At 33.1% G+C, this 26,064-nt stretch overlaps 1 protein-coding gene across 4 annotated transcripts in view; it reads right to left on the minus strand.

Moving 5' to 3' along the window:
• Positions 1–588: 588 nt before the first annotated feature.
• LOC145319425 (transcription factor NF-E2 45 kDa subunit-like) overlaps positions 589–26,064 on the minus strand; it is a 31,186-nt gene continuing 5,710 nt past the window's right edge. The window contains exons 1-11 of one of the 4 annotated variants that reach the window (XM_080161560.1): positions 25,902–26,034; positions 16,212–16,245; positions 13,971–14,022; positions 13,364–13,416; positions 12,614–12,769; positions 11,124–11,230; positions 9,779–9,823; positions 9,242–9,370; positions 8,657–8,756; positions 7,686–7,753; positions 589–5,457 (exon numbers count right to left, since the gene is read on the minus strand). In XM_080161560.1, coding sequence (XP_080017686.1) covers positions 5,370–5,457; positions 7,686–7,753; positions 8,657–8,756; positions 9,242–9,370; positions 9,779–9,823; positions 11,124–11,230; positions 12,614–12,769; positions 13,364–13,416; positions 13,971–14,022; positions 16,212–16,245; positions 25,902–25,933 — 864 coding nt within the window. In that variant the 5' untranslated portion in view covers positions 25,934–26,034 and the 3' untranslated portion in view covers positions 589–5,369. Of the gene's footprint in view, positions 5,458–7,685; positions 7,754–8,656; positions 8,757–9,241; positions 9,371–9,778; positions 9,824–11,123; positions 11,231–12,613; positions 12,770–13,363; positions 13,417–13,970; positions 14,023–16,211; positions 16,246–19,639; positions 19,692–25,901; positions 26,035–26,064 lie in introns of those variants that run through there. The other 3 variants (XM_080161561.1, XM_080161563.1, XM_080161562.1) reach the window with 3 other exon arrangements.

Raw genomic sequence — 26,064 nt, forward strand, 5'->3', positions numbered from 1 at the left:
TTAAACAAGTTTCCATTTCATGATTTTTTAGAAAATCAACAAATCGGCAGATCAATAGATTAATAGAATTGTTGTTTATCACATCGTATCAAAATGAAAAAATATAAGATTAGACCAAAGACCCTGACTAAATTATTCAAATTTTACGTTTTTTTTATTTTTTTATTTTCATAGTCATGGAAAATAGTCTGTAATACTGTGCTATACATACATGATTTTTAAGTATGGCTGAAAACCAGTTCTAATCCAGCGGGTATTAATATCTTTCAAATACATACTCGGAAAGTTGTTCTTTGACAAACAGAATCTCAAAAAAATCACCTACTTATCTCTATAACATCACACCCTAGAACATTACAGGCAGACAACTGGACCATGTGAGTTATAGAGTAGATGTTTATTGGTTATAGAAATAAATAGCACATTATAAGCCGTCTATTAGAAAGCACCTTTCAATACAGGAAGACACACAAAGAAAGTTACTGAGTAGGTTTGTTATTGAAAATTAAATGATAATAGAAAATGATAATTCTGACCAATGTTGATATTATAATTTTATAATAGTTTCACAATTGAATGACCATGATATATTATTAATTCTTTATTCATTAACAACATTGTACAAAGAATAATTATTACATATGTTCCAATCATAATTATATTAATTCATTTATATCTTATTATTATAGAGACATGGGAGTATTTTTAACTATTTTAATCTATTTTATTGAGGTAATAAATTTAGCTTTACTATTGTTTTTAAAATTGAAAAAATACTGTGTTTTGAGGTATTGTAAATAAATTAATGTTAAGTGATGCTTTATCATGAGGAAGGAGGCATTTTAACAATTTTGTTCATCTTTATGCTTTATATTTACAAGATCAGCGGCATTCAATCATCAATCCCATGTTTAAAATGAACGAAGATAGTTAGAAATGGCCCCTCCTTCCAATCTCTGTATATTCTATTCTCAAATTTCTTTAATATAAGGATATAATTTATTTAAAAAAACATAACAATCATATGCAGGGAGAAGGGAGGAGGATATTGGCAGATAAATTATGGATCCCCTTTCTTGCTAAATTTTTCAAATTTTTATGCATATATGTTGGGGAAGTTTTATTTATCTTTCATTGTCATAGAACTAATCCTAGAAGTAAATTAATCTACACCCCATATCTATACAAATTTCAAACTTAAGAATTAGGGTAAGATTTATTTAACAGCCATTGTCCTCTCCTTGAATTCCTTCTATATTTACAAATATCTTTACAACAGTATAAAAATTACACTACACTAATTCTAAAATGTTTAATTTTGTTATAACATTTTCTACTACGACTACAAATATAATGGCAGGTTTAATTATATAATAAATATCTCAATTGCTTAGCTATAAAAAGTATATTATAAATGATAATTGCTTTTTGTCTATTGGTAACTTTGATTGAGTTTTGATTTTTTTAAAATTTATAATATTGGATATTTATTTTTATGCTCTAAATTAAATGCAAATTTTATTAGAATTATCTTATTAGTGTTTTGATTGATTGTAGCTTAGGAAAAATGAAAATGCTCAATTAAAATGTATACTTGCCTGTCATTGGTAATTCAGTCTGTGTATTGGCCTATCATTGGTCATTTGAGTTAAATGACGTATTTTTTTTTATAGGCACTATAAAGAGCTTCAAATAATAGAGTTATTAAAATAAACAGATAAAGTAAATGACCCTAATCTTTATAGATGTTAAGACTCTAGGGGGCTTGGTGTTGCTTCAGGTACTAGGTAACTAGACCTCTCTCCACGCACCTTGTTCTAACTGTGCATGGTAACGAGCTGCGCCTGTTTTGGGCCAAGGCATTCCCCCCACTCTAACTATTTACGTCGCGCATCTGAAATAGTAGCAGTGGGAACCATTTTTAACGTCTTTAGTTATGATGCGGTGTCGGACCGAGATTCGAACCTATCACCTTCCAGACGACAAGCGGATGCGCTACGTGTTGAGCCACGGTCACGGGTTAATAATCTTCATAATCATCATCGCCATTTATCTCTTCTTTCCAGAGCATAGGCCATGCACAATGGTTCTCCATTTATCTTTGAATTGGGCCTCAGTAGAGGCTTCACTGAAAGATGAAAAATTCTTCTTTCTCAGTTCCTCAAGGAATTCCCTCCTCCAGGTTGTTTTTGGTCTGCCTGGTTTCCTTTTTTCTGTGAAGGGGTCCCAAGTCAAGGCTTGATTGGTTAAATCATCATGCCCTTTCCTTAGAGTGTGCCCCAACCATCTCCATTTTCTCTGTTTTATTGTCAGTTTGATGTCTGACATATCACTGCGCTCTAAAAGCTCAGCATTTGTGATCTTGTTTGGCCAAAAGATCTTGTGGATTCTCCTAAGACATTTGTTGACATATGTCTGTAGCTTGGAGACCACTGCTGTGTTTAGGAACCAAGTTTCGGCCCCATACAGCAAAACAGAGAGAACATTTGACTTGAAAAGTCTTAACTTGGTCTTTATGGAGATGTTGTTAGAATTAGCCTCCAGCTTCATCAATTTTACTTCCAAGATACTCAAAGCAGTTAACATCCTCAAGAATTTGGTTTCCAATAGTTATTGGTTCTTGGGAGTTTGCATTTAATCTGAGTATTTTACTTCCAAGATACTCAAAGCAGTTAACATCCTCAAGAATTTGGTTTCCAATAGTTATTGGTTCTTGGGAGTTTGCATTTAATCTGAGTATTTTAGTTTTTGGAACATTTATTTCAAGTCAAACTTTCTTGGAAGTTTCAGCTATCATGTTAGTCCTTCTTTGCATTTGACTTCTATTGCTTGTTAACAAAGCAATATCATCAGCAAAGTCCAGATCTCCCAAATATTTGGGATTGCCAAATAACTGCCAGCGAATGCCATCATTACTTTCACAGTTCTTCATGATCCAGTCAATGGCAAGGAGGAAAAGGAAGGGAGAGAGAAGGCATCCTTGTCTGACACCAGTTACAATCTCAAAAAAGGTTGATAGTTTACCTTTATACATAACATTTCCACCTCCTTTATGATAGATAGCTTTAATGATATTGATTATCTTTTCTGGAATGCCATAGTGTCGGCAGATTTTCCAGAGAGATTTCCTGTCTAAAGAATCAAATGCTTTTTTGTAGTCAATAAAGTTTACAAAAAGCTCAGAGTTCCATTCCTTGGATTGCTCTATGATGATTCTTAGAGAGGTTATCTGATCAATAGTGGAACGGTTTGGTCTAAATCCAGCCTGATTGACACCATAGAAACTGTCCCAATTTTGTATAACTTTTGCGGAACATGTTCCAGTTATGTCATATTTTTCTTTCCCGAAAAAGAGAAGGGGGGAAGAAAATCTCTTCAAAAGAGATGGGGAAAACCCCCTTTTCTCCCATCTCTTTTTTCTTCCCCCCTTCCCTTTTTTTTCTTTCCCCCTTCCCTTTTTCGGGAAAGAAAAATATGACGTAACTGGAACATGTTCCGCAAAAGTTATACAAAATTGGGACAGTTTCCATGGTGTCAGCCTTATTAGGTCTTAGCTTTTCATTAACCTTCGTCTTTATTCTATTAAAAAGAATCTTACTAAGGATACGGCCAGGTACTGAAAGAAGCATTATCCCTCTGTAGTTTCCACATTGGGACAAGTCTCCTTTTTTGGCCAGTATTGAGATATGTCCATTTTTCCAGTCCTCTGGGCATAACTCATCATTCCATATCTTAGTGATCAAAGGTAGGAATGCCTCAGCAGATGTGTCTAGGTCTGCTTTCATGACCTCAGCTGGGATGTTATCAGGTCCAGCAGCCTTGTTATTTTTCAAACTTTTAATGGCCTCTTTGATTTCCAATAGATTTGGCAATTGACAGTCAATGTCAAGTGCATCTGAGGGTGGAATCTCAGTTTCTTCCTCTGGAACTGGAAGATTCAGCAGTTCAGTGAAATGCTCTGCCCATCTATTTAGAATATCCTCATCAGTTTTTTTTGGAGTAAACCATCCTTGTCCCTGATGTGTGATCCTGATTTGTGTACTTTTTTGTCAATTCTGACACTTTTTTGGATTTCCCTGCTGAGCCTCTTATACAGGTCTTTATCTTCTGGAGAGTTTCTAGAGAGTGTCTTTAGTCTTACCTCTCTTCTTTGATCCATGAGATCAATGGATCTTTGAGTGATCCACGGCTTTTGGTTAGCCTTTTTGAAACCTAATTTTTCTTGGCTAGTATCATTATAAACTTTTTTGATACCTTGCCAAATATCTTCCACTCCATCTTCCTCTTGAAGAGTCAGCAACTCAAATCTATTCTTTCGAGTGAGCTTAAACTCTTGTAACTTTACAGAGTTTTGGAGGGTTGTTAAATTATATTTCTTCCTGGGGTTTTTGTCCTGCTTTTTAAATCTAAGCCGAACTTTAGAAGATAGAAGATAATGGTCTGAATTAACATCAGGTCCTTCTTCAACCCTGACATCAAGGAGAGAACCTTTACAGCGTCTAGATATACATATGTGGTCTATCTGGTTAAAGGTTCTTTGATCTGGTGATCTCCAGGTGGCAGTATGAATCTTTTTGTGTTTAAAGATGGTTCCACCAATGACAAGTTTGTTTTCAGTACAGAAACTTACAAGTCTATCACCATTGTCATTTTCCTTGCCATTACTTAAGCCTAGGCCATATCTGCCCATGACTTCTTCTAAATTCTCATTATTACTCCCCAATTGAGCATTGAAATCTCCTAGGAGCATGGTCACTGGGACAGATCCTTTTCTTTATGACCATTTTTAAATACAGAGTCAAGCTGGTCATAAAATTCGTTTTTGACCTCTGTATCTGCTTGTTCTGTAGGAGCATATGCTACTATAATTCTCAGTTTGATGTTTTTAACTGAGGATTTGAAATAAGCCTCCATAATTCTAGGACCATGGGGTTGCCAACTGATCATGGCCTGCTCTGCTTGCTTGGTCAGCATAAGAGCCACCCCTTGATTATGGCCTAGATCCTCATTCATATGACCTGAGTATAGTATTTTCAAGCCAGAATGATGTTTAAACTCTCCATTGTTTGTCCACCTTGATTCGGTGATAGCCAGGATGTCAACCTTGGCTTTTAGCATTGAACATAAGCAGGTTTTTTCTAGGGAAGGATTGTTAGCCCCACCCAAACCCCCTGGACTGGGGGAAGTGACCAGAATTCAGTCTGGCATCTACCCTGGGACCTTTCCAGCACAGTAGGACTCTTCTGGTGTAGCTCCTAGGGTCATTGATGCACGGTGCAGGATGGACGGCATGCACGTACCTGGTCTCCCATCCCAATCTTAATAGAACATTATTGTTATACATTAAGATGAAATAGTCCTCTATAATTTTAATAATAGTTTTGAACTTGTGGTGGATGATATCCCATGTATGTAGGAAAGTTGTGAAGATTAGCAGCGGCTATGCATGCTTCTGGCCTAAAATAATACACAAAATTATTCTTCTGCCTGATATCTGGCTTCATTATTAACTTTTATGGTGTAAGGTCTACCAGAATATATGAAGATCTAAAAACTTATGAATTCAAAAAATCCCGGAATAAAAGTTAAAATTTAGAGAATAAGCTTAGGTGTCTTTTTTAGAGGTTTAGGGCATAGCTAGATAATGCATTTTAACTCATAATTTAACTTAAAAAGAAATTGTTATTATCCACATTTGAAACTGAGATTAACTAAATTGATTTATATTAAATAAAATGATTTTTAGAACCAACCAAAATAATTTTAGTCATTAGAATCTTTACTGTCTGCAAGTTAAAATCAAAATCATATTACTATCCAAAAAGATCACTATAAACTCCAATCTTGGACAAATCTGCCATGAGAAAATAAATAAATAATTAAGTGTTTGTGTTGATTAATTTCAGTAAGCTTGGTCTGCTAGGAGCTTAACAAATTTAGTGGCACTTTGAGCTAGTACTCAAAGTATTGAAATTTAGTACCCAAAAATCAAGACAGCCAAAATAATAAATTTCAGATAAATTATCCCTATTTTTCTGTATATTTGAAAAACTTTAAAAATAAGAAGAAAATAAGATTCGAAAATCATTCTTTTAAATAGTTTTATTTAATTTAAATAATAAGAAAAACTTCATTTAAAGTAATTCTGTCCTAATTAACATTAATTTAGTTTAAATCTATTTTATAATATAACATTAGAATTAAATTTGTAACTTATCAATATTGATTACTTTACATTTTTATCCAATATAATGACAACGTATGATTTTAAATAAAAGAGCTATATATATTTTTTTCATTTTAATTCAGAAATTTTTAATTAATGAAATGAATTCTAATATTTTGTAGTAAAGCTTATTTACAAGTTACCCATTTCGGTCTGTTTGTTGTTAAGTCTCAATTTACCGCCATTAAGATATAAACATACATTTACCCTTTGTATGTTAATGTGTCAAACAAAATTTCAGAAACTGCTAAAACTTTGGTCCATAGTTTTTAACGGAGCTCCTTATATATTGATCATAGACAATTTGTATAAACATATTGGCAAACAAGTTAGACTAAAGAAAAAGCTTCTCCTTAACGGTAAAACGATAAAAAATCTGCTATATATCAAGATTAAACTACAACCCAATACTTTTATAATAACAAGGATGACAACCAGGGGCGTCCAACCTTTTTTTAGGGGAGGGGTAAAATTTTTTAAGGGTGGGGTAATTCGGTTTTGGGGGTGTAAAATGGCGCGCAAAGTGCGCTGCAAATTTTTTTTACCCCCCCTGAAATCTTTTGGCAGGAGTAAATTTTGTTTACCCCCCCCAAAAAAAAATTTACCACCAGGGTAAAATTAAATACCCCCCTACGGCACCCACAGGGTAGGGGTAAATTTTAAATGGGGGGGGGGGGGGGTAAAATGCCGTAGGCACCCCAGAATTCGTTTTTGGGGGGTAATCCCCACTTTACCCCCCCCCCCTTGGACATCTATGATGACAACATCCATAAAAGCGAAGCTCTGAAACGGCAGGACAAACGGACATTAACACTTGTATAGTGTCAGAAATGAATAATCAGAATATAAATGAATAAGAGTCAAAGCAAAATTGTGAGCTAATTTGTTGAAAAACTTCTTGACACAGGATAATGTTTATGGAAATACTTACATTTTTAGGACTTGATTATAGAGTTGCTTTGCCTTTGTTATTGTACTTTGTTGTCCCAGAAATCAGTATACCAAAAATCAGAACAATCGGATAATCAGATCACATAAAAATTTGTTGTTAAAAAAGTAAAAAATGTTTAATATGGACGTACGGACATTCTGGTAATGATTATAGAGTTACTACGCTTTCTAAGTCGTACCTAACTACTACAGAAATCACCATGCAAAGTTTGAAATCGATTGAGTAATTCTAACATGCCTAAATTAACAAAAAAAGCTATCCGTCTCAGATGTACGGATGGACGGACCGACCCTAATTATAAAAGTGTACTTTATTTGATATACTTTTTAAGAATTTAAATTAGGCTAAATTATCAAAGACTAAATCTCTCAGGATTTAGACTGGACGCCAGGGTTTAAATATTAAGCAGAACATGTAAGGTATTGTAGCTTTACTTCTAAAGTAAATGACTCTGTCGAACAAGTAATGGACAGACAGTTTACTATGCATTACTTTATAATAGTTTACCTTAAAGATCCATGTGGTTCTAGTCCATTCACTTTTGGCTCAATTCTAATTTCACCCTGAGAATCTCTCTGAAAGGATATTAGAATCAAATAATACAAAGTAGAATGATGTCTATCCGTCCGCCTGTCCGTCCCTTAAGATCTTGGGAACAACTGAACCGATTGGATTCTACTCTTCAGGGAATATAACTACTGGTCCTGTGGTGGTTTTAGGCTATTTTCCTAGGGGGTGGGACACCTCGAACCCCCCCCCCCCCCCACCAAAAAAATACCCCCAATTTTTTCCTCATATATTTTGCGAATCAGCCATTTGATCGCAAAAATTTGGGACCCTTTTGCAATTTTTTTTGGCTTGGTAGGTAATAGAAAATGTAATGATTCCCATACTCACATAATTTTTTTAGGCTTGTACCTAATGTTTTTTTTAACTACCACTTGGGGCAAAGCCCCTAGAAGCTGGGGGTGAAGCCGCTAGTATAATATAAAGTAACATTTCACCTCCATTCCTGATTTTTAACAGAGCTGGATCTTTAAATCATTTCAATGGTGCGCGGGGTGATTTAGCCCACCATTGAAATGATTTAAAGATCCAGCTCAGGTTGAGAAATCACCAAATAAATTTTCCGAAAAATAAATCTGATTTAAAATATGTGTAGCCAAAAAATATAGATAGTCTAAACCCCCAATCACTTAATTAGGAAAACAGTGCAGTAACAATCCAACACTATAGTGGTAAGAAAAAGTGTACACATTTTGGCACGATTGGGAGAAATCCTATCTTAAATAAATTCTGTTGCTCGTATTATGTGTTTGGATAAAAAATAACTAAAAATAAACAAAAAATCTTTGTATTATAGAAATAAGCTGAAAGAATGTTAGTGTCTTATTAAACTATTATTATCTACAGAATTAAATCTATTATATAGTCAAATAACTATGAAACCAGGAAATAACAAATTGGTATGAACTTACCACAAGTGTATAAGCATTTGGATCATAATTATTTTGTCTGAGTACAGAATTGATCAGATTATCCAACTCCTTGATTTTACTTGCTTCCTCTTCCGCTCTTCTACAAAATAAATAAATCCTATTATTTAAAGTAGAAAGGTTTTTTGTCTGATTTTCATAACTATTGAACCGATTATGTTCTCCATTTTAGGGAAGTTTAGATTTAATCTCAGGATGGTTTTGGGCTATTTTATGTTTAAATTTAAGGCTTATGATATTTTTAGGATAATTTTCTGCCCTACCCTTCCTCTTTGAATACAGCACACTTAAGCGCTAGGGGCACATCCATTAGTAATAAATATATTAGATCTAATAAATTTACTGTTGCAAAAAATAATTTATTGTGTGTTGTTAAGAATCCAAAGGATTAGACAATGGACGATAAATTGATTAAGCTGCCCCAAATTATGTATAATTGAGAAAATTTCTAATCAGGTAGATTAAGAGTATTGACTTAAAAGTTTAGAACCAACCTATAAACATTTATGTATATGAAAATTTGGGTACTCGTATAATTTACAGTCTTATGTCCCCTCCCATTCTCACCTTTTATCCTCTGCGTCTAATCTTGCACTCTTCTCCTTAGCTTCTCTGATTTTAATTTCTAATTCATCCACGTGGTCCAATTTTCTGCGTCTACAGTTCTGGGCAGCCACCTTGTTCTTGCCGCGCCTTCTGCAACATAGCAAATTGTATGTTACTACAGCACATACTGTGTACCTTCCTTATATTCAAGCGTTTTATTTTGAAAGGTTTTAGTAATGAGCTTTTTGCTATCTTTTATTTATGTGAAAATGAATCATTTAAGTGTTAGTGTCTCATGTTTTACTGATTTGCCGCAATCATACCTCCTAGAGAAAATTTCTTAGAGGTCTTTTTACCCCCGCCCCCTCACCCAGCATACATAATTTACACCTCAATGAAATCCAAGGATAAGATAAAGTAAAGCCAAAAGAGAACCTTTGATTGCAATACCTTTGACTTAAAGTCATTAGTTTGTAGTAATAAGTTGCAATTTTTATTAGATAAGGAATTCCCGTCCCCTCATAATTTCTTATTGTTAGAAAGTTAAAGACACTGTACCTGATATCTCTACACATATTGAGCTGTTCCTCAGTAAGCTCGTGTCTGGAAAGGAGCAGGGATAAGGGATAGGAAACCTGGCCATAAATTAGATCCTGGCCTAGTTTCACAAGGGATATTGCAACTTTTACCTAAGTAAATGTAGTCATTGGAGGCAGCTCCAAATTAGCTTTTGCTCTAAACCAATAAGGATCGGCTTTTTTTGTATCAACCAATAGGCAACTGGAGGCAAGCTATATTTAAAAACCGCGGCATTTTTAAACGCAGAGATGGGGTTTTGTAAGATGAATGCCGCGTTTTTTAGACATTTTTTAGACATTGATTGATTGAACAAAGACGAAAGGATTTCAACAGAGTATACAACTTAAGAATTTAAAATTTTAGACATTTGTATAATGTCTAATACAGCTCTAAAAAGATGCATTAATTGATATGCAGCAAAAATGGATTAAAGATAATTTGTTTTTCTTCTATAAAATCCATACCAACAAAAGCGAAATAATTAAATAAATATTTGTATACTCTGTTTAAATTTTGCGAATTAAAAAAACGCGGCATATATCTTTCAAAAACCCATCTCAGACAATTCTAGAAAAAATAATGAGCTGTCTGCTTATAAAAAAAAATAATAGAAATGGTGTTTGATCACATTAGTTTAGTTATTAAATCTGCCCAGAGTTTTACATTAAAAAATACCATATATAAAAAACCAAAATAGAGGGATTATTTTTTAGGAAGTGCATAGCTAAGAATATTCAATTGGCAGTTTATAAATGAGGTGTTGTAATTCAATTTTTAAAAATTTTATACGGAATTGATAAAACACATTAACCTTAATTTTTGTACTATTAGCTAATTTGTACAGAGTACAAATCAACTATTAAATTACAATTCATAGAACAATTGATAGAATGATACCCAAGTGCTTATTTTTTAATTTAATTATTTTGAATCTTAAAAAGCAATGATATTTTCAAATAAGATATTTACTCATTAATAAAAATAAAAATAAAACAACCTAAATTCTGTCTGCGACAAACCCAATGATAGCTTTCTGAAAAATTCAAATTACTAGAGTAAAAGAAAAAAAAATTTGGGAGAAAAAAACATCAAAACGTAATTTTAACAAACGCCATTTATATATTGGGTAAAAAAGTTATATTTTTACCTAAGGCTAGCTACGTGAATTTTATTCTATTATCTTCTTAGGACTTATTTAGCTATTTAATCATTCTAGTTGATAGTTGTCAATTCTAACTACTGCACCATCCCATAACTGATTTTTTAGGCCTAGTTAGAAAATAGGCCTGGAATAATATTTTCTTAGGTTTCCTATCCCTTATACCTTGACAGGAGGTCGTTGAATTCATCCATGGGCAGCCCGACTATTTGATCTATGGTGAAGTTTATTCCCGCCTCTCTTGCAAGCTTCTCATCCTTGTTTTTGTAAACCTAAATTTTTAACTATTTTAGATTTTGGTCAGATGGTAATTAGTAATGTTGTCGGGTTTTTTTAATTATTGTGCAAATACCTTTTATTTTTGGAGATGAAAACAACATTTTGGATGGTAGAGGTTGGTGATCATAACTATTTTCGGATATCTTCAAACTTGATTTACCCCCCTCTCTTTTTCATTTCCCTTTTTTGGCGTAAACTATAATGTGATAAGGTGTTTATACAAGTGCGCCAATGTTTTTTTTTATAAAATTGTTAAAAATGACATCTGTTTGGTTTTCCTTTGCAATTAAGCTTTTTTTAGGTACAGGGAAGGTTTTTAACTATTTTGTGAGAGCGTATCTCCACCCTCCCAATTTAAAATCCCCACCCCTAAATTTTTTTTCTGAATATTTCTTATTAAAACTCCAATTAAAAAGTAGAAGGGCGGTTGACTTATCCCCCTCCCACCTTAAGAACACCTAGAGGCTTCTTGGGGGCGTTCGTTGCCCCTAGTCTTTCTTAAAATAAAAGCTATGTCTTGCATTTTTTTTTCAATTAGGTGTTTGATCACAAATTTCATATGGTAAAAATATTTTTCTTATTTAATTGTTATCCTAATAAGATAAAAGTTATGCTTGAAAATTGTTTTAATAGCTATTATTATATGTTGCATTTTTAGATAAACGTGAGAATTGTGATCAGAATTTGCGTATCATTTGCGTCTTTTCTATTTTCAGATATTTATTACCCGTCATCAACATTTTGGGATGAAAAGAGGAGGAGGGGGGGTTGAAAAAGCCAGGGAGGATGGGCAAAATATATGTACTATGAAAAAAATTTTCAGGTAAACTTTCCTAGCGGAAAACAGTATGATTGAAAAGGATATTAAACATTTTAAACTTCCTAGTCTACACTGTCTTTAAAATGATTTTCTTTTCAAATAATAAAAGAGCAAAAATCCAAAGTCTTTGACAATTAGCTCATGTAATTAAGTCGGCTTGTTGGTGACAAAAGTCCTGAGAAGTAGTAGAAATATCTCACAGGTCAAATACCCGACTATATGACTTCAAAACTATAGTCAGGAAGTCCTTCCTTTTTTTGGTAATGCGGTGCCTATTTATTAGAAATTAAATTTCTTATATTCATGTTATTGATGTCACGCGCTTGGCATATCAGCAGTAGAAACAATTTTAATTTCAAGTATAAGGTATAGCCAACAAGCGAAATAAATCTAAAAGAATATTGGGGGGGGGGGGGTAGATAAAAAGGTCGTCAATTTTACTATGTGTTGACCCCAAGCGACAGCTGAAAGTCACATATAGGTTTTGTGATTTTCGAATTAATTTCGTTGTTGGTATAAGCTGATGTAATTTACTTTCAGAACCATTATTGATTACCTTGCCTACTCTGCTCCTGGAGGACCCGGCTCCGCTGCTGCTATCCGCTGTGCTACTTGTCATGCTTGCCGTTGGGCTGGGTGCACGTCCAGAGGATGGTCCTTGGTCCAGATCTGTCAGCTGGTTGTTGCCACGCTGGGCAGTGGTTAAGTCAGACTAAAATACACCAACATTTAGAACAAAATTAATATATGGAAATACTGGATCATGGATAGAAGACAAAGTAGAGGATTTCTTTAATTTTCCACAGCTTTTCTCCTATTTCTAGCCCTTGTAGGGGGCTCTAATCCTGCGAGGATAATTTCCCAACCCTGCAGTCATAAAATGATACAAGGACAATAAATAGCACTGCATTTTCGATTGCAATGAAGAAATACCAATTAAGTAAATTGTATATGTTGATCATCGAATTTGAAACTGTTTCTCAGACTCCAGGACCGACGGACAAACAGTTTTAAATTTAGAGTAGCTTCTTTTTTAATTCATTATACAAAACTATGGATAGATAAAGAATTTTAACAAGATTTATCCTATAATATAATGTAGCGAAGGATCTCGCTAACCGCTGAACCAATATGGTTCTCATTTACAGTGCAGATTCTTATAGGTTCTGAAATGGTTTCAGGTTATTAATTCTTTTTTATAAATAAGTGTAGGTATGGTTTTAGGCTATTTTTCTGGCCTTCGAATATAGAGTTTCTAGATGCTAGGGGCGCATTCTTTAGTATTTATAATAGAAAAAAGTTTTACCCTGGATGTTAGTTGTGTGTAGGTATTTAATGTTCCATAGTCATAGTTCCAATCTAAATAACAAAAACAATTTTTACATCATTTTTTAAATATACAATTTTTAGTTGTCAATCTGTTGGTCCATCAAAAACAAAAACTTTAAACAAATTTTGGACTTTGGGAACTTTTATTAAATCTTGATTGGTTGATACAAACTAAATATATTCTAAATATATTAAGAACTGGAATGTAGAGAAGCAATGGATTTTAAATTATACTGGTACCCAAAGTTTAAAATTTACGTGATTTAATTTTTTGCCTCAACAACTTTGGGTACTTTTTTTAAATCTTAATTGGTTAGCCAATACTTTTCAACCACTAATGTACAAAAAGGGTAATTTTGGGGGAAGTATTTCAAATTTATAGTCCAAGGTTTTTATTGTTTTGGGGGAGGGTAACCTTCCCTCCCACAAAATTTACCCCCACTAAGAAAATATTTTTTTTAATTTTTCTTTTTAAATCTCAAATTGAAAATAGGGAGGGGTCGACATTCCCCCTCCCACCTTAAGTGCCCCTAGTGGCTAGTTCACTCATATAGAGTTAGGGAAGATCAAGATAATGAACATACCTGAAGAATTGAAGAACCCAGGTTGTGATAGTTGATTTTGAGAGTCGTCAATCTAAATAGAAATACTAAAGAGAATTATTTTTTTTTGTTTAGCGCAGATATAACAAAACTATGGTCTGTCCGTCCGTACGGCACTTTGTCACAAAAATGATTAGTGTGACAACATAGAAATATTATACAACATCATTTATAGTAGCATAGATACAACATAACTAGGGCCTGTCCATTATATAACAAATCTGCAATGCTACAAAACTTGGGTAGAATCTATCAGAGAGGGCGGGGACTTTGGGCTGTTTATTACACGAGTCCCCAATGCTTTATGATAATGTTTTCATAATCATTGGCTTAACAACCTTGGGGACCTTTATTGAATTTCAATTGATTAACATATTTAGTTCAGAGTCTAAACGATTCAACCACTAATTGTAATCTACAGAAGGGGCAATTTTGTGTATAATCATTAGATATGTACAACAATTTATCGGCCAAAGTCTTATCCCGAAAGATCCCTGAGGATCTATTTTCCGCAGGGCACTTTATCAAAGATTCAAATAATAAGTAGGGAAAGGGGGGGTAAAATACTGGACAGGCACTTTATGGGAAATCATTACCTAATTCTTCAGTTGCTAAGATAGAAAATTTTCCTTAATTTTGCTTATATTGTTTAAAAATTGTAGAAAAGTAGGATTGCATTCTATGTTAACAAGGATGACAACATCCATAAAAGCAAAGCACTGAAACGGTAGGGCAAACGGACACTAACACTTGTATATTGTCAGAACTGAATAATCAGAATATAAATGTATAAATGTCGAAGCAAAATTGTAAGTAAAATTGTTGAAAAACAGCTTGATACAGAATAATGTTTATGGACATACTTACATTTTTAGGACTTGATTATAGAGTTGCTTCGCTTATAATATTGTACTTTGTTGTCCCAGGAATCAGTATACCAAAAATCAGATCAATCGGATTGTTAGATCACATAAAAATTTGTTGTCTAAAAAGTAAAAAAATCAACATGTTTAAAATGGACGTACGGATATTCTGGTAATGATTAATATTATAGAGTTACTGCGCTTTCTAAATCGTACCTAACTACTACAGGAATCACCATACAAAGTTTGAAATCAATAGGACAATTCTAACATGCCTAAATTAGCGAAAAAAGCTATCCGTTACGGATGGACGGGCGTACGGACGGACCGACCCTAATTATAGAAAAGCTTTGCTTTTAAAAATGAGACATAATCGATATATAAAATTTATAATATTATTAACCTTCATAATAAAAAAAAATCAGTAATGAAGGGATAGGTAAATAGAATTATAAGCTTTCCCTCGAAAAATCTTTGTATTATATATAATTTCTGGCTTTCTTACATAAAAATCTTGAAGGAGATTAATTTATCCTAAATTTACAAGTCCCTGTATTCCTGAGTAAAATCGTTTTGTGTTTAAAACATGTGATGCAAATGCGCATTTTAACAAGGATTATTTCATCCTTCATAAAAAAATAGAAATTGAAGAATACAAGTATGACAACATTCATAAGTAGCAAAGCTTATCAATTATATATGGACATCCGGAATAATATGAACTATAAAGCAGTGTCTTAAAAAAAATATAAAAAAACATTAAATTAAAACAAATCACGAAACCTTTAAAAATTTATAATGTAGAAATCTAGGAATCGATATAGCACCCCAACCAACAAGCAAATTTTAATGAATCTTTGTGGGAATATATAAAGTGTGAATTTATTTAGTCCCTGAAAATTTCAGCCGTGTAATCTTGAATATGAGAAGTGAAAATCATGAAAACTTAAACATCTAGCACCCCGACCAAGAAGCAAATTTCAATGAAACTTTGAAGTATGCAGAATTTGATTGTATTTGATCCCTGAAAATATCAGGCGTCTATCTTGAAAAGGAGCCGAGAAAATCATGTTTCTCCAAAAGCGTTTCAGACTGACATAAAGACAGAAGGAAATTTCAAATTATAAAATAAATACTATGATAATATATGCAGCACAGCAAATCTTGAAAGATGAAGCATTTTATAGTGCCTAGTAAAAAATGACGGCATATGATACAAATAATCAATGATAGGCCGGTATTAATTTTACCATTGGTCAATTACAATGTATACTGGCCTATCATTGGTCATTTGTATTGTACGACATCATTTTTTATTAGGCACTGTAAGCTGGTTCTTGAAAGATATTTTGATGCTTACTTTATATGATTTGTTGACAGTAGGGTGATTCATCCTAAAACAGAAAGAAAAATTATAAAAATACAGTTTTTGGCTAAAAAGATTTTTATTGCTTTTAAAACTGACGTCAAATGATTAGGAAAAATATTCGGTGCTCCCGATTGATATAGAATATAAGGGGATATATTGACAGAGGAAAATTTGTCATAAATTTAGCTTGCTAATCATGACCTTATTTATTTGTCAGTTCTCTCATCCAGTAGGGTGGAGGGGAATGGAGAAAAGGGATTGGATTGAGATAATTTTATTTGATGATGTGAGTATTGGTGCAAAAAATATGACGTAACAAAAAAATTAGCCAATGAGAGGCCACTATAAATTTTACCATTGGTCAATAACGGCCTCTCATTGGCTAATTTTTTTTTTTACGTCATATTTTTTGCACCAATACTCACAGCATCTTTTATTTTAGTAAGCTGTACTATATCGGAAAATCTGTTGCAACATCCATGTAATATTATATCCACTTACGCGCGTAGCAACCACAGAAAAAGTCCCACCCAAGGACGTCCAAGGGGGGGGTAAAGTGGTGATTACCCCCCCTTCCCCAATATAAAGATTACCCCTACCTTGGGGAGCCGTAGGCACCCCCAACCATTTAGGAAGGGGTATTTACCCCCCCAAATATAAATACATGTTTGCAATCGCCCTTTAATTAAACAATGCACTGGGTGTGTCTAAACAATGTCTATTCAAAGATGTAACATTTTCCCAATTATTAAGAAATAAATGTTTAAATCAAAATTAATTGTTTAGCTTCCATAAAATAGATCAATCAAACATTTCAGTATTATCAAAATATCTTATTTTCTAGGGGCAATTTATCTTGGCATGCTGCCAGGGTGGTGGTACCCTCCCCAAAACTAGTTAAGATTTGAAGCAACACTATAAGGAGAATCAAGTTAGCAAAACTTGTGAGTTGATTTTTGTGTTTTCATGTATAGGAATGATATACTACTAAATATTTTATAGTACTTTATTTAATGGTAGGTACTTTTTTACATTATCAAATTACCCCCACCAAAATATTTTACCCAGAGGGTAAATTTTAAAGGGGGTAATTACCCCCCTCCCAACAGTTTATGGGAGTGTATTTACCCTCCCCTCCCCAACAGATTTAAAGGGGGGTAATTACCCCCCCCCCCCAAGGAAATTTTCCCCCTGGGTTTAAAATGTTGGAGGGGGTAAAAAAATTTGCAGAGCGCTTCGCGCACCATTTTACCCCCCGGCCCTTAAAAATTTGTTATCCTCCCTGAGAAAAAAAAGGTTTGACGCCCCTGTGTCCACCCCTCTCCCCCCCCCCTTATTTTTGATCAAATTGTAAATAATAGGGAGGGTAGTTTTTTACTTTAACCCTAACCCCTGCAATAGGCCCTATCCCAATGAGACCTATAACAGTGGTCCCCTAGCCCAGTGGGGTCAACACAAACATACGAGTAAAAACCCTCCCTTTATAATTTATTTCGAAATAATGGAGGTGTTTGTGTATTCTTTAAATGTAAGTCATATCGCTAAAAACTCTACTAACTGCCAAATTCGCGACTTCGTTGACGACATTTTTTTGAGGGGTTTAATATTATTGTCATCAAATTTAAATTTACGAACGATCGAGTTCAAAATAAACAGTAGCTATGATTTTTAATAAATTTTTAAAATGCATTTTTTACGGGTGAATAAATAATTAATCTTTATAAATAAAATTCTGCAATTCTTTAAAAAAGAAAATTTTTTAGATGGATTTTTATCTTTTGAAGATCACATATAAAGCATTTATTGAATTAGGTCTTTTTTACTTTTTTTGGTTTGTAACTATTTATGGATTTGTTAATCCAGAATTGTCAACTTCTACTCGGTTAAAAGATAGCAAAAAAGCTCCCTTTTAAAGGAAAATTTCCAAACAAAAGCAGGTTGCAAAACAATTGACACAGTTAGCTTTTTATTCTTGGATCTTACACTATTTAGATTATCATGGACACAAATAAAGTAAAACCCTCCCCACCTACTGAATGAACAAACTGGCCAATAAGTGACAGTGGGAATGGCAACCTAAATTGACGAAAATTTTTCCCCTGTCAAAATATCCACGTATATTTTACATCCATTTAAACACTTTTATCAGATTTCTTGACGATCAGGATACTATCAAATACAAATGAAGAGAACACAGTAATAGTGTCTGACTGATTATGACGTAACAAAACCCGCGACCGTGGCTCAACACGTAGCGCATCCGCTCGTCGTCGGGAAGGTGATAGGATCGAATCTCGGGCCGACACCGCGTCATAACTAAAGACGTTAAAAATGGTTCCTACTGCTGCTATGTCAGATGCGCGACATAAATAGTTAGAGTAGGGGGAATGCCTTGGCCCAAAACAGGCGCAACTCGTTACCATGCACAGTTGGGACTTCTCAGACAAAGGTCGTGCATCACAGAGAGTTGGTTGTCTGATGGATGTTACTTAGCCTAATATCCTTGGGTGTTTGGACAGAGAAGGGTGCGTTAGTCATCCTTAGTTCTCCTTAGATTTAGCGCGGCATAAATCGTTTTTATGCCGCGCTGAATCGGGGCGATTCAGAGGTGAACCGTAGGCGCGCTGGTGGTAAGCCACAGCGCACCTGATTTTAAAAGATTTCGGCGCGGTGTTGTTAAATCGCTTGCGCACTCACTAAAATATCGATCCGCGCCAGTACAACTTTATTACTTAAGCAGTAGTGCCAGTAAGGTATTTTATATAAAATACCGTGTCAGTATGGTATTTTATATAAAACATTAATATATAATTTATTTTAAAAATAACTATAAAAATGTTTTCACGATAGTTTTGCAATAAAATATTAAAGTAATTAAAAAAAATATCCATTTATTACATATGCAATGGGTCTTTCGTTGGGGCTCAGTGCATGATTCACCCCGATTTAAACCGGCAATGCCACTCGGTGAGTGCCATTGCCGCGCCGGGCCCGCGCCACTGCCCGATTCAAATCGCCCATGCAAATTCGATTTAAAGATTGATATTAATAATTTGATGGTGCGCCAAATGAATCGCCCCGGTTTAAATCACCTATAAACGATTTAAAGATCGAGCTCTGGATTGCTGGACCAGGACCTGGACAGTACATCAAGTCGATAAGGTCCGGTACTGCAATCCCGCCCGTACGAGGTCATCTAGGATGACGTAACAAAAAAAATTAGCCAATGAGAGGCCACTATAAATTTTACCATTGGTCAATAGCGGCCTCTCATTGGCTAATTTTTTTTGTTACGTCATAATCAGTCAGACACTATTACTGTGTTCAAATGAAGACTGTCACCTAAATGACTATTATCTACATTGACGTAATGACGCGACGCACAGACTATAATGATATAAAAGTAAGCTTTAACGTACCACAATCAAGTTTCAACAAATGTTTGGATTCTTATACAGATTTTAAAACTATAATTAATTTGTAATAATCTGAAAAATTACATTTTCACTTTAAAAAAGATAAAAAAAAATAACAGAAATATTTTTTCAACTCAATAACAATTTTATCTCAAAGAAGTTGTATCAACTTTTTTTTTTATAGCTAGCCGGTTCTTTTAGTAAGTAGTAGATGTAAAATTTTTCATAGAATTCAAATATGCAATCGGTTTTTTTGTAGACCTCTTATTTTTTAAGTAATTTAAGTTTTTTAAAAAAATAATTAAGTCGGTTTTAAGGTACTAAAACGCAACAAAATAAAAGAAGAAAATGGTCAGTAAGAACAAAAATAGTAAGATCTTTAATTTGACACCTTACTTTTAAAATTCTGTTGAGTAATTATTGAAAAAATCTATTTTTTTAACCTCGGTATAATAAAAACTTTAGACCTAAATATTTTCTCAAACAGACATAAAAAACATGGGTTCATATATACCATTAGAATCAGAAAAATATTACGAATCCATTGTAAGCAAAATTGAAAAAAATTTAAAAATTAAAAAATTACAGAAATGGCCAATTATTTTTTTTTGTTCAGACAACACTATTGTTTTCCCTTTTTTACCCCCTCTTTACCCCCTCTTTACCCCCTTCCCATTTTTATACTCAATTGAAGAATTAAGACGTTGCCTGTACAACATAATATGATATTTTCATATAATTCCTTTTATTGTAGTTTATATACTATATTGTAAACTTTTTTTTTCAATTTTGCTTACAATGGATTCGTAATATTTTTCTGATTCTAATGGTATATATGAACCCATATTTTTTTATTTGTGAAATAATAAAATTAAGTTCAAAGTTTTTATTCTCGTGGGTTTAAAAAAATCGATTTTTTCAATAATTACCTGACAGAATTGAAAAAGTAAGGTGTCAAATTAAAGATCTTACTATTTTTGTTCATAATGACCATTTTCTTTCTTTTTTTTGTTGCATTTTAGTACCTTAAAATCGACTTAATTTTTTTTTTTTTAAACTTAAATTACTTAAAAAATAAGAGGTCTACAAAAAAACCGATTGCATATCTGAATTCTATGAAAAATTTTACATCTACTACTTACTAAAAGAACCGGCTAGCTATAAAAAAAATAGTTGATACACCTTCTTTGGGGCGGATTAGCTATTCATTAAATGTGACATATCCCTTTCATAATTATATTATAATCAATAATCTTCTTTCTTATAAATTACAGAGAAAAAATTCTTTTGTAAAGAAAATATAATGTATTCAAAATATTTAATTTTTTGTGAATAGTATAAGATTTGAAATGCAACTAATAGGATAAAATATTGTAATCCTCTTTAATAAATGCAAATTTTATTTTTAATAATAATAATAAAGAGCGGGGGAGAGAAATTCAAAGCGCATGTAGAAATTTCTGCTCTTTAAAATATTAGATCAATGAAATGATCATCAATTCACGGGTTCACAAGATTAAAAAATGCGACATCTATAATTAACAGCGAAGCTGCTCTTCATTAGGGGGACATCAATCCGTTATAGTTATATAGCACGCCTCTAGCCAGGAGTAGCAAAATTATAATCGTTGTCCAAATATCATAGAGAATGTTTAAAAATTTAAAAATGACAACATCCATAAAAGCGAAGCTCTAAAACGATATGAAAGACGAACATCAACTCTTGTAGAGTGTCAGAGCTGTATTTACAAAATATAAATATATAAGTTTTGACAAAATCATAATTAAATTTGTTGCAAAACTTCTTAAATACAAAATTATGTTTAAGTACATACTGACATTTTTAGGACTTGATGATAGAGATGCTTCGCTTATGATATTGTACAATATTGTAATAGGAATCAATACTCCAAAAATCAGATCAGATATCACATAAAAATATTGTTAAAAAAGTTAAAAAATCAAGATGTTTAAAATGGACGTACGGACATTCTGGTAACGATTATAGAGTTGCTACGCTTTCTAAATCGTATCTAACTACTACATGAATCATCGTGCAAAGTTTAACATCGATAGGACAATTCTAACATGCCTAAATAACGAAAAAAAGCTATCCATTACATACGTACGGACGGACGGACCGACCCTAATTATAGAAAAGCTCTTTTTATTTCAAACTACCTAAAAGATATATTAAGCATAGCATAGCTTGGGTTTATAATCAAAGAATCTCTATATCCTTAATTAACTCAAAAGGCCTTTTCTTTGGCGTTGCTACAAAAGACCTACTCTACAAAAGACCTACCCCTACAAAAGACCTACTCGTCGGTTCTACAAAAGACCAACGCCTACAAAAGACCTACTCTACAAAAGACCAACCCCTACAAAAGACCTACTCTACAAAAAATCGTAATGCTAGAATGTCATGGCCGCAGAGCTCGGCCCCCTGGCCTGCCTAGCCGCGGGCGCTCGGCCCCCTTGCCTATAACCTAACCTAACCTAACCTAGCCTAACTTATATGTAATAATGTATGAATGTTTCATTGTTTATCGTACATTAACTTGATTATATTTTAGAATTTCGTTGATTTACAAAAACTGGTTGGTAGATTTTTTTCAAATTTTAATATTTTTTTTACAATATTTAGGTAAGGTTAGGTTAGGTTATAGGCAAGGGGGGCGAGCGCCCGCGGCTAGGCAGGCCAGGGGGCCGAGCGCTGCGGCCATGACTGTAGAGTAGGTCTTATGTAGGGGTAGGTCTTTTGTAGAGTAGACCTTTTGTAGGGGTAGGTCTTTTGTAGAGTAGGTCTTTTGTAGCAACGCCTTTTCTTTATATCATTCCTATGTTAAATTTGTAAATCGCAGTTAGAGATGTTTAATCCTTGTTTTAATTATAAAACTTTTCCCTAATTCTATTTGGTTGTACTTAAAAATACGAAAAATACATAAACAAAATTGCTGTGATAATATGTAAAAGATATGTATTGGCTGCTTGTGTTATATTATACAGAAAATTAATACATTTTGTATCACTAATAATCATGTTTTCCATAGGCAACATTTCCCTGATGCTCAGCAAGCTGTTACTAGTGTAGTTATAAAATAGCTGTTTGTAGTCATATAATAATGTCATTAGTGGACATCATTATGTTTATCATATGTTAGCCGTTGCCACTCTTGTATTTTCCTAGTCGACATAAATCACGGTTTATGATAAATAATGGAATGTCAATAAATTGTCAGCCATAGCCACTTTTATTTCTATGTCATAATGTCGACAAAAACCAATAAAATTACACGTGGACAGCAAATTGCAAAGATGTCAGGGATGGCACATTCAAGCAAATACTCATATGCTAAAATAAGTTATTGCACGGTGGTGCTCTTTAATCCCTGTTAAGTATGACAGTTTTGTGTTGACTTACAATAACAATGGTTTATGTCGACTACATGCATTAATATAAGGGTGGCATGGCTGATATATGATTCATAAGAGATATTAATGGCCTCATATTTAAGTCGACTTTCTACATGTTTAATATTAAGCAATGTAACTAGAAAATAAATACCAACTTTAAAAGTTGTTCTAGGATTGAATCATAATTCAGTCTATGTTGATATAATAATAGCACAATAGTTTAACAGGTAAGCTTCGAGGTTGCAGTCCCTACCACTTGCATATAACTGCAAGACCTCTGCAGAGCGATGCAACTAAATTCACCAAAACTACACCCGCCGTCTCTATTTATGGCAAACCGCGCCGTCTCAAATGAATGAAAAATAGACGGCGGAGTAAGTGAATTGTCTAGTGGCCTAAATGTGCAGTTGCAGACTACAAATATGGCATTTGCATTCGTGTTTTTAGGGATGCAATAAAAATGCAAGGCTGCAGGTTCGAATCTTTGCACAATTTTAATAAAAATGTCTGTTTTAGAAATAATGAATATCTCACTTTTAAAAGTTGCCATATACATATACTTAAAAATTTATTGTGTATATGCAGGGAAGTATTTCTTTTAAGATCTTTAAAACGGCTGGATCGATTTATTTACAGTTTTAATAGAAGTTTAGTATTGATTCAGGTTTCTTAGCTATTTTGCATGCTAGATTGGTGCAAAAGATATTCTACATGTACATCCTATTATATAAAGTAGTAAGCTTTTTTGTATGTAGCGAAGGATCTCAATAACCTCTGAACCGATATGGTTTTCTTTACATTAAATCTTCTTACAGGTCCAGGGAAGGTTTTTAACTATTTCTTAACACCCTTAAGCATTTAAAAAAGAGCTCTATAACGTCCTTGAATTGCAACTGTATCTAAGTTTTAAAGGTCAATTTTTATTGGATCCTATTATTGTTAGTGCAGCTACTCTATAACTAAGAAATGTTCGTATTTCTAAATTTGATGGATGCAGTTTCTCACACACACATATAAACATATATTGATGCGCTTCTTTTAAATATAACTAGTGGCTGCGGCTCTAGCATTTTGAGCGTTGCTGAATTTGAAGTAAGGGAAGGGGTCCTAAAATAGCTCTGAGACTTAAATTTAGAAGTAAAATAGCCAAAAACCATTTCAAGGCTTCCCTTAAATAAAGAATTCAGTCGTTTCAGTGGTTAACGAAATTTTAACGGACTAAAAATTAAAATTTACTTCTTTATATTAATGGATTGTTTTGTCTTTGTTTAAAACTAAATTTGTAAAATTCTACTAAAACATATTAATTTTTTCTCCTCCAAATTCCCAAAACTTGTAAATGTACGAAGATTTTAATATAAACAAATTCATAATTGCGAAATTAAATTTTATGGAAATTCTGACATATTAGGAAATTTAAAAACTTGTTTTTTAATTGCTATTTTTAGTTCATTTCATACTTGTAAAATTTGCACATAGAAGTATTTTCTTCTTTTAGTAGAAAGTTTTACTTTTAGTGCTAATATCTAAGCAAAAATCCTCTAAAAATTTAAAACAAAAATTATATGTATTTACGTATATTCAGGTTTTTTGCTCTATGTTGGGTCATAAGATTTTAATTTAAAAGTTAAAATTTTATGGGTTTAATATCAAAACATAAATGATGAATTATAAAGTGTCCCAAAATGTTAGGTTCAAGCACATGTAGAACCCCGCAGGATTAGGACACCAGATAAAAATTGACAAAGAACTCTTGTCTAAAGAATGGAGAATTAAGTAAGAAATAAAAGTAACTAAGTAACTTTCTGTATGTCTGTTTTTTTCAAAAGATTTCACTAACCGCTGAACGGATTTGGATCTCCTTTACAGTAAAGCTTATCATAGGTCTTAGAATATTTAAATCTATTTTGGGGAATGGTACCCCCACCCTCCTTAGAGAAATCTTCTCTAAAAAAATTTTCTTTTTCCAAAATTAAGTGGCGGGTTGAAATTACCCCCCCTAGTTGTGTAAATAATAATTATCTGCTTCTGTAATTAATATGTTAATTTTTAGCGTTTAGGTAAATCATCCAAGAGGCTGTGTGTGTAAGTGTGTGTGTGTGTGTGTGTGGGTGTGCTAAATTTAAAGCCTGCAAATAGTGAGACGTCTGATTTTGCGGCCTCTATCTGCAGTTTCAACTGATACAACTCACAACAGAGAATTTGTACTTTAGGAATGGAGATAGTAAAATAGTTTAGATAATTTCTATTTTTACATCACACTGCATAGAGTGCAATATTATATATATACTTCAATTGGGATTAAGGTCAAACTGTTGATACATTTAAACGTTGGTAGAAGGATAATAATGTGCAATGACAAACATACATAATTTTGGGGTAAAAAAAGACAAGCATTCAAATATTTCTTCCAAGGTAATTCAAAAATGTCTTTTCAAAAAGTTTATGATTTTTAATAGAGAGGGGTTTTTAGACCAAAGAAAGTGAAAAGACTTTCATGGAAGACTTTAAAAAAGTAAAAAAAGAGAGTGAAAATGTTCTCTAAGCATTCAGATCTGCATATCTCCCTTAGCAACTGTTCATAGGGTGTAAAATACATGTTAAAAATTAAGGTCACTCAATAATAATAATTTAGAATACTTTATGCACTTTAAAATGATAAAAAACGAAAGTAAAAATTTGTTGTGAGAATTAGTTGCCCTCTATGTAAGATATAACTACATCAATTATATCCACCAACTTGCGAATTTCTGTGAGGGAAAGTGCGTAGTGTCTAGAATCAAGTTTCATAACATACATATATATATTATATATTGGCATACACAAATAAGTATTAGAAAATATATACCTTACATCTAGCATGTTATTCATCGATAACATTATCAATTTCTCCGCTGCAATTCTTCTGTGCAATAATGTGTTGAGAGCGCGGGGGCTTTAACAAAACTGAACTTGCATTATTATTGCAAATGGATATATGCAGACTGGCAAAAATTGCAAACTTTTAACCA

This window comes from Acartia tonsa, chromosome 5, assembly GCF_053477335.1.
Source record: "Acartia tonsa isolate MP-2025a chromosome 5, ASM5347733v1, whole genome shotgun sequence".
NCBI lineage: Eukaryota > Metazoa > Arthropoda > Copepoda > Calanoida > Acartiidae > Acartia > Acartia tonsa.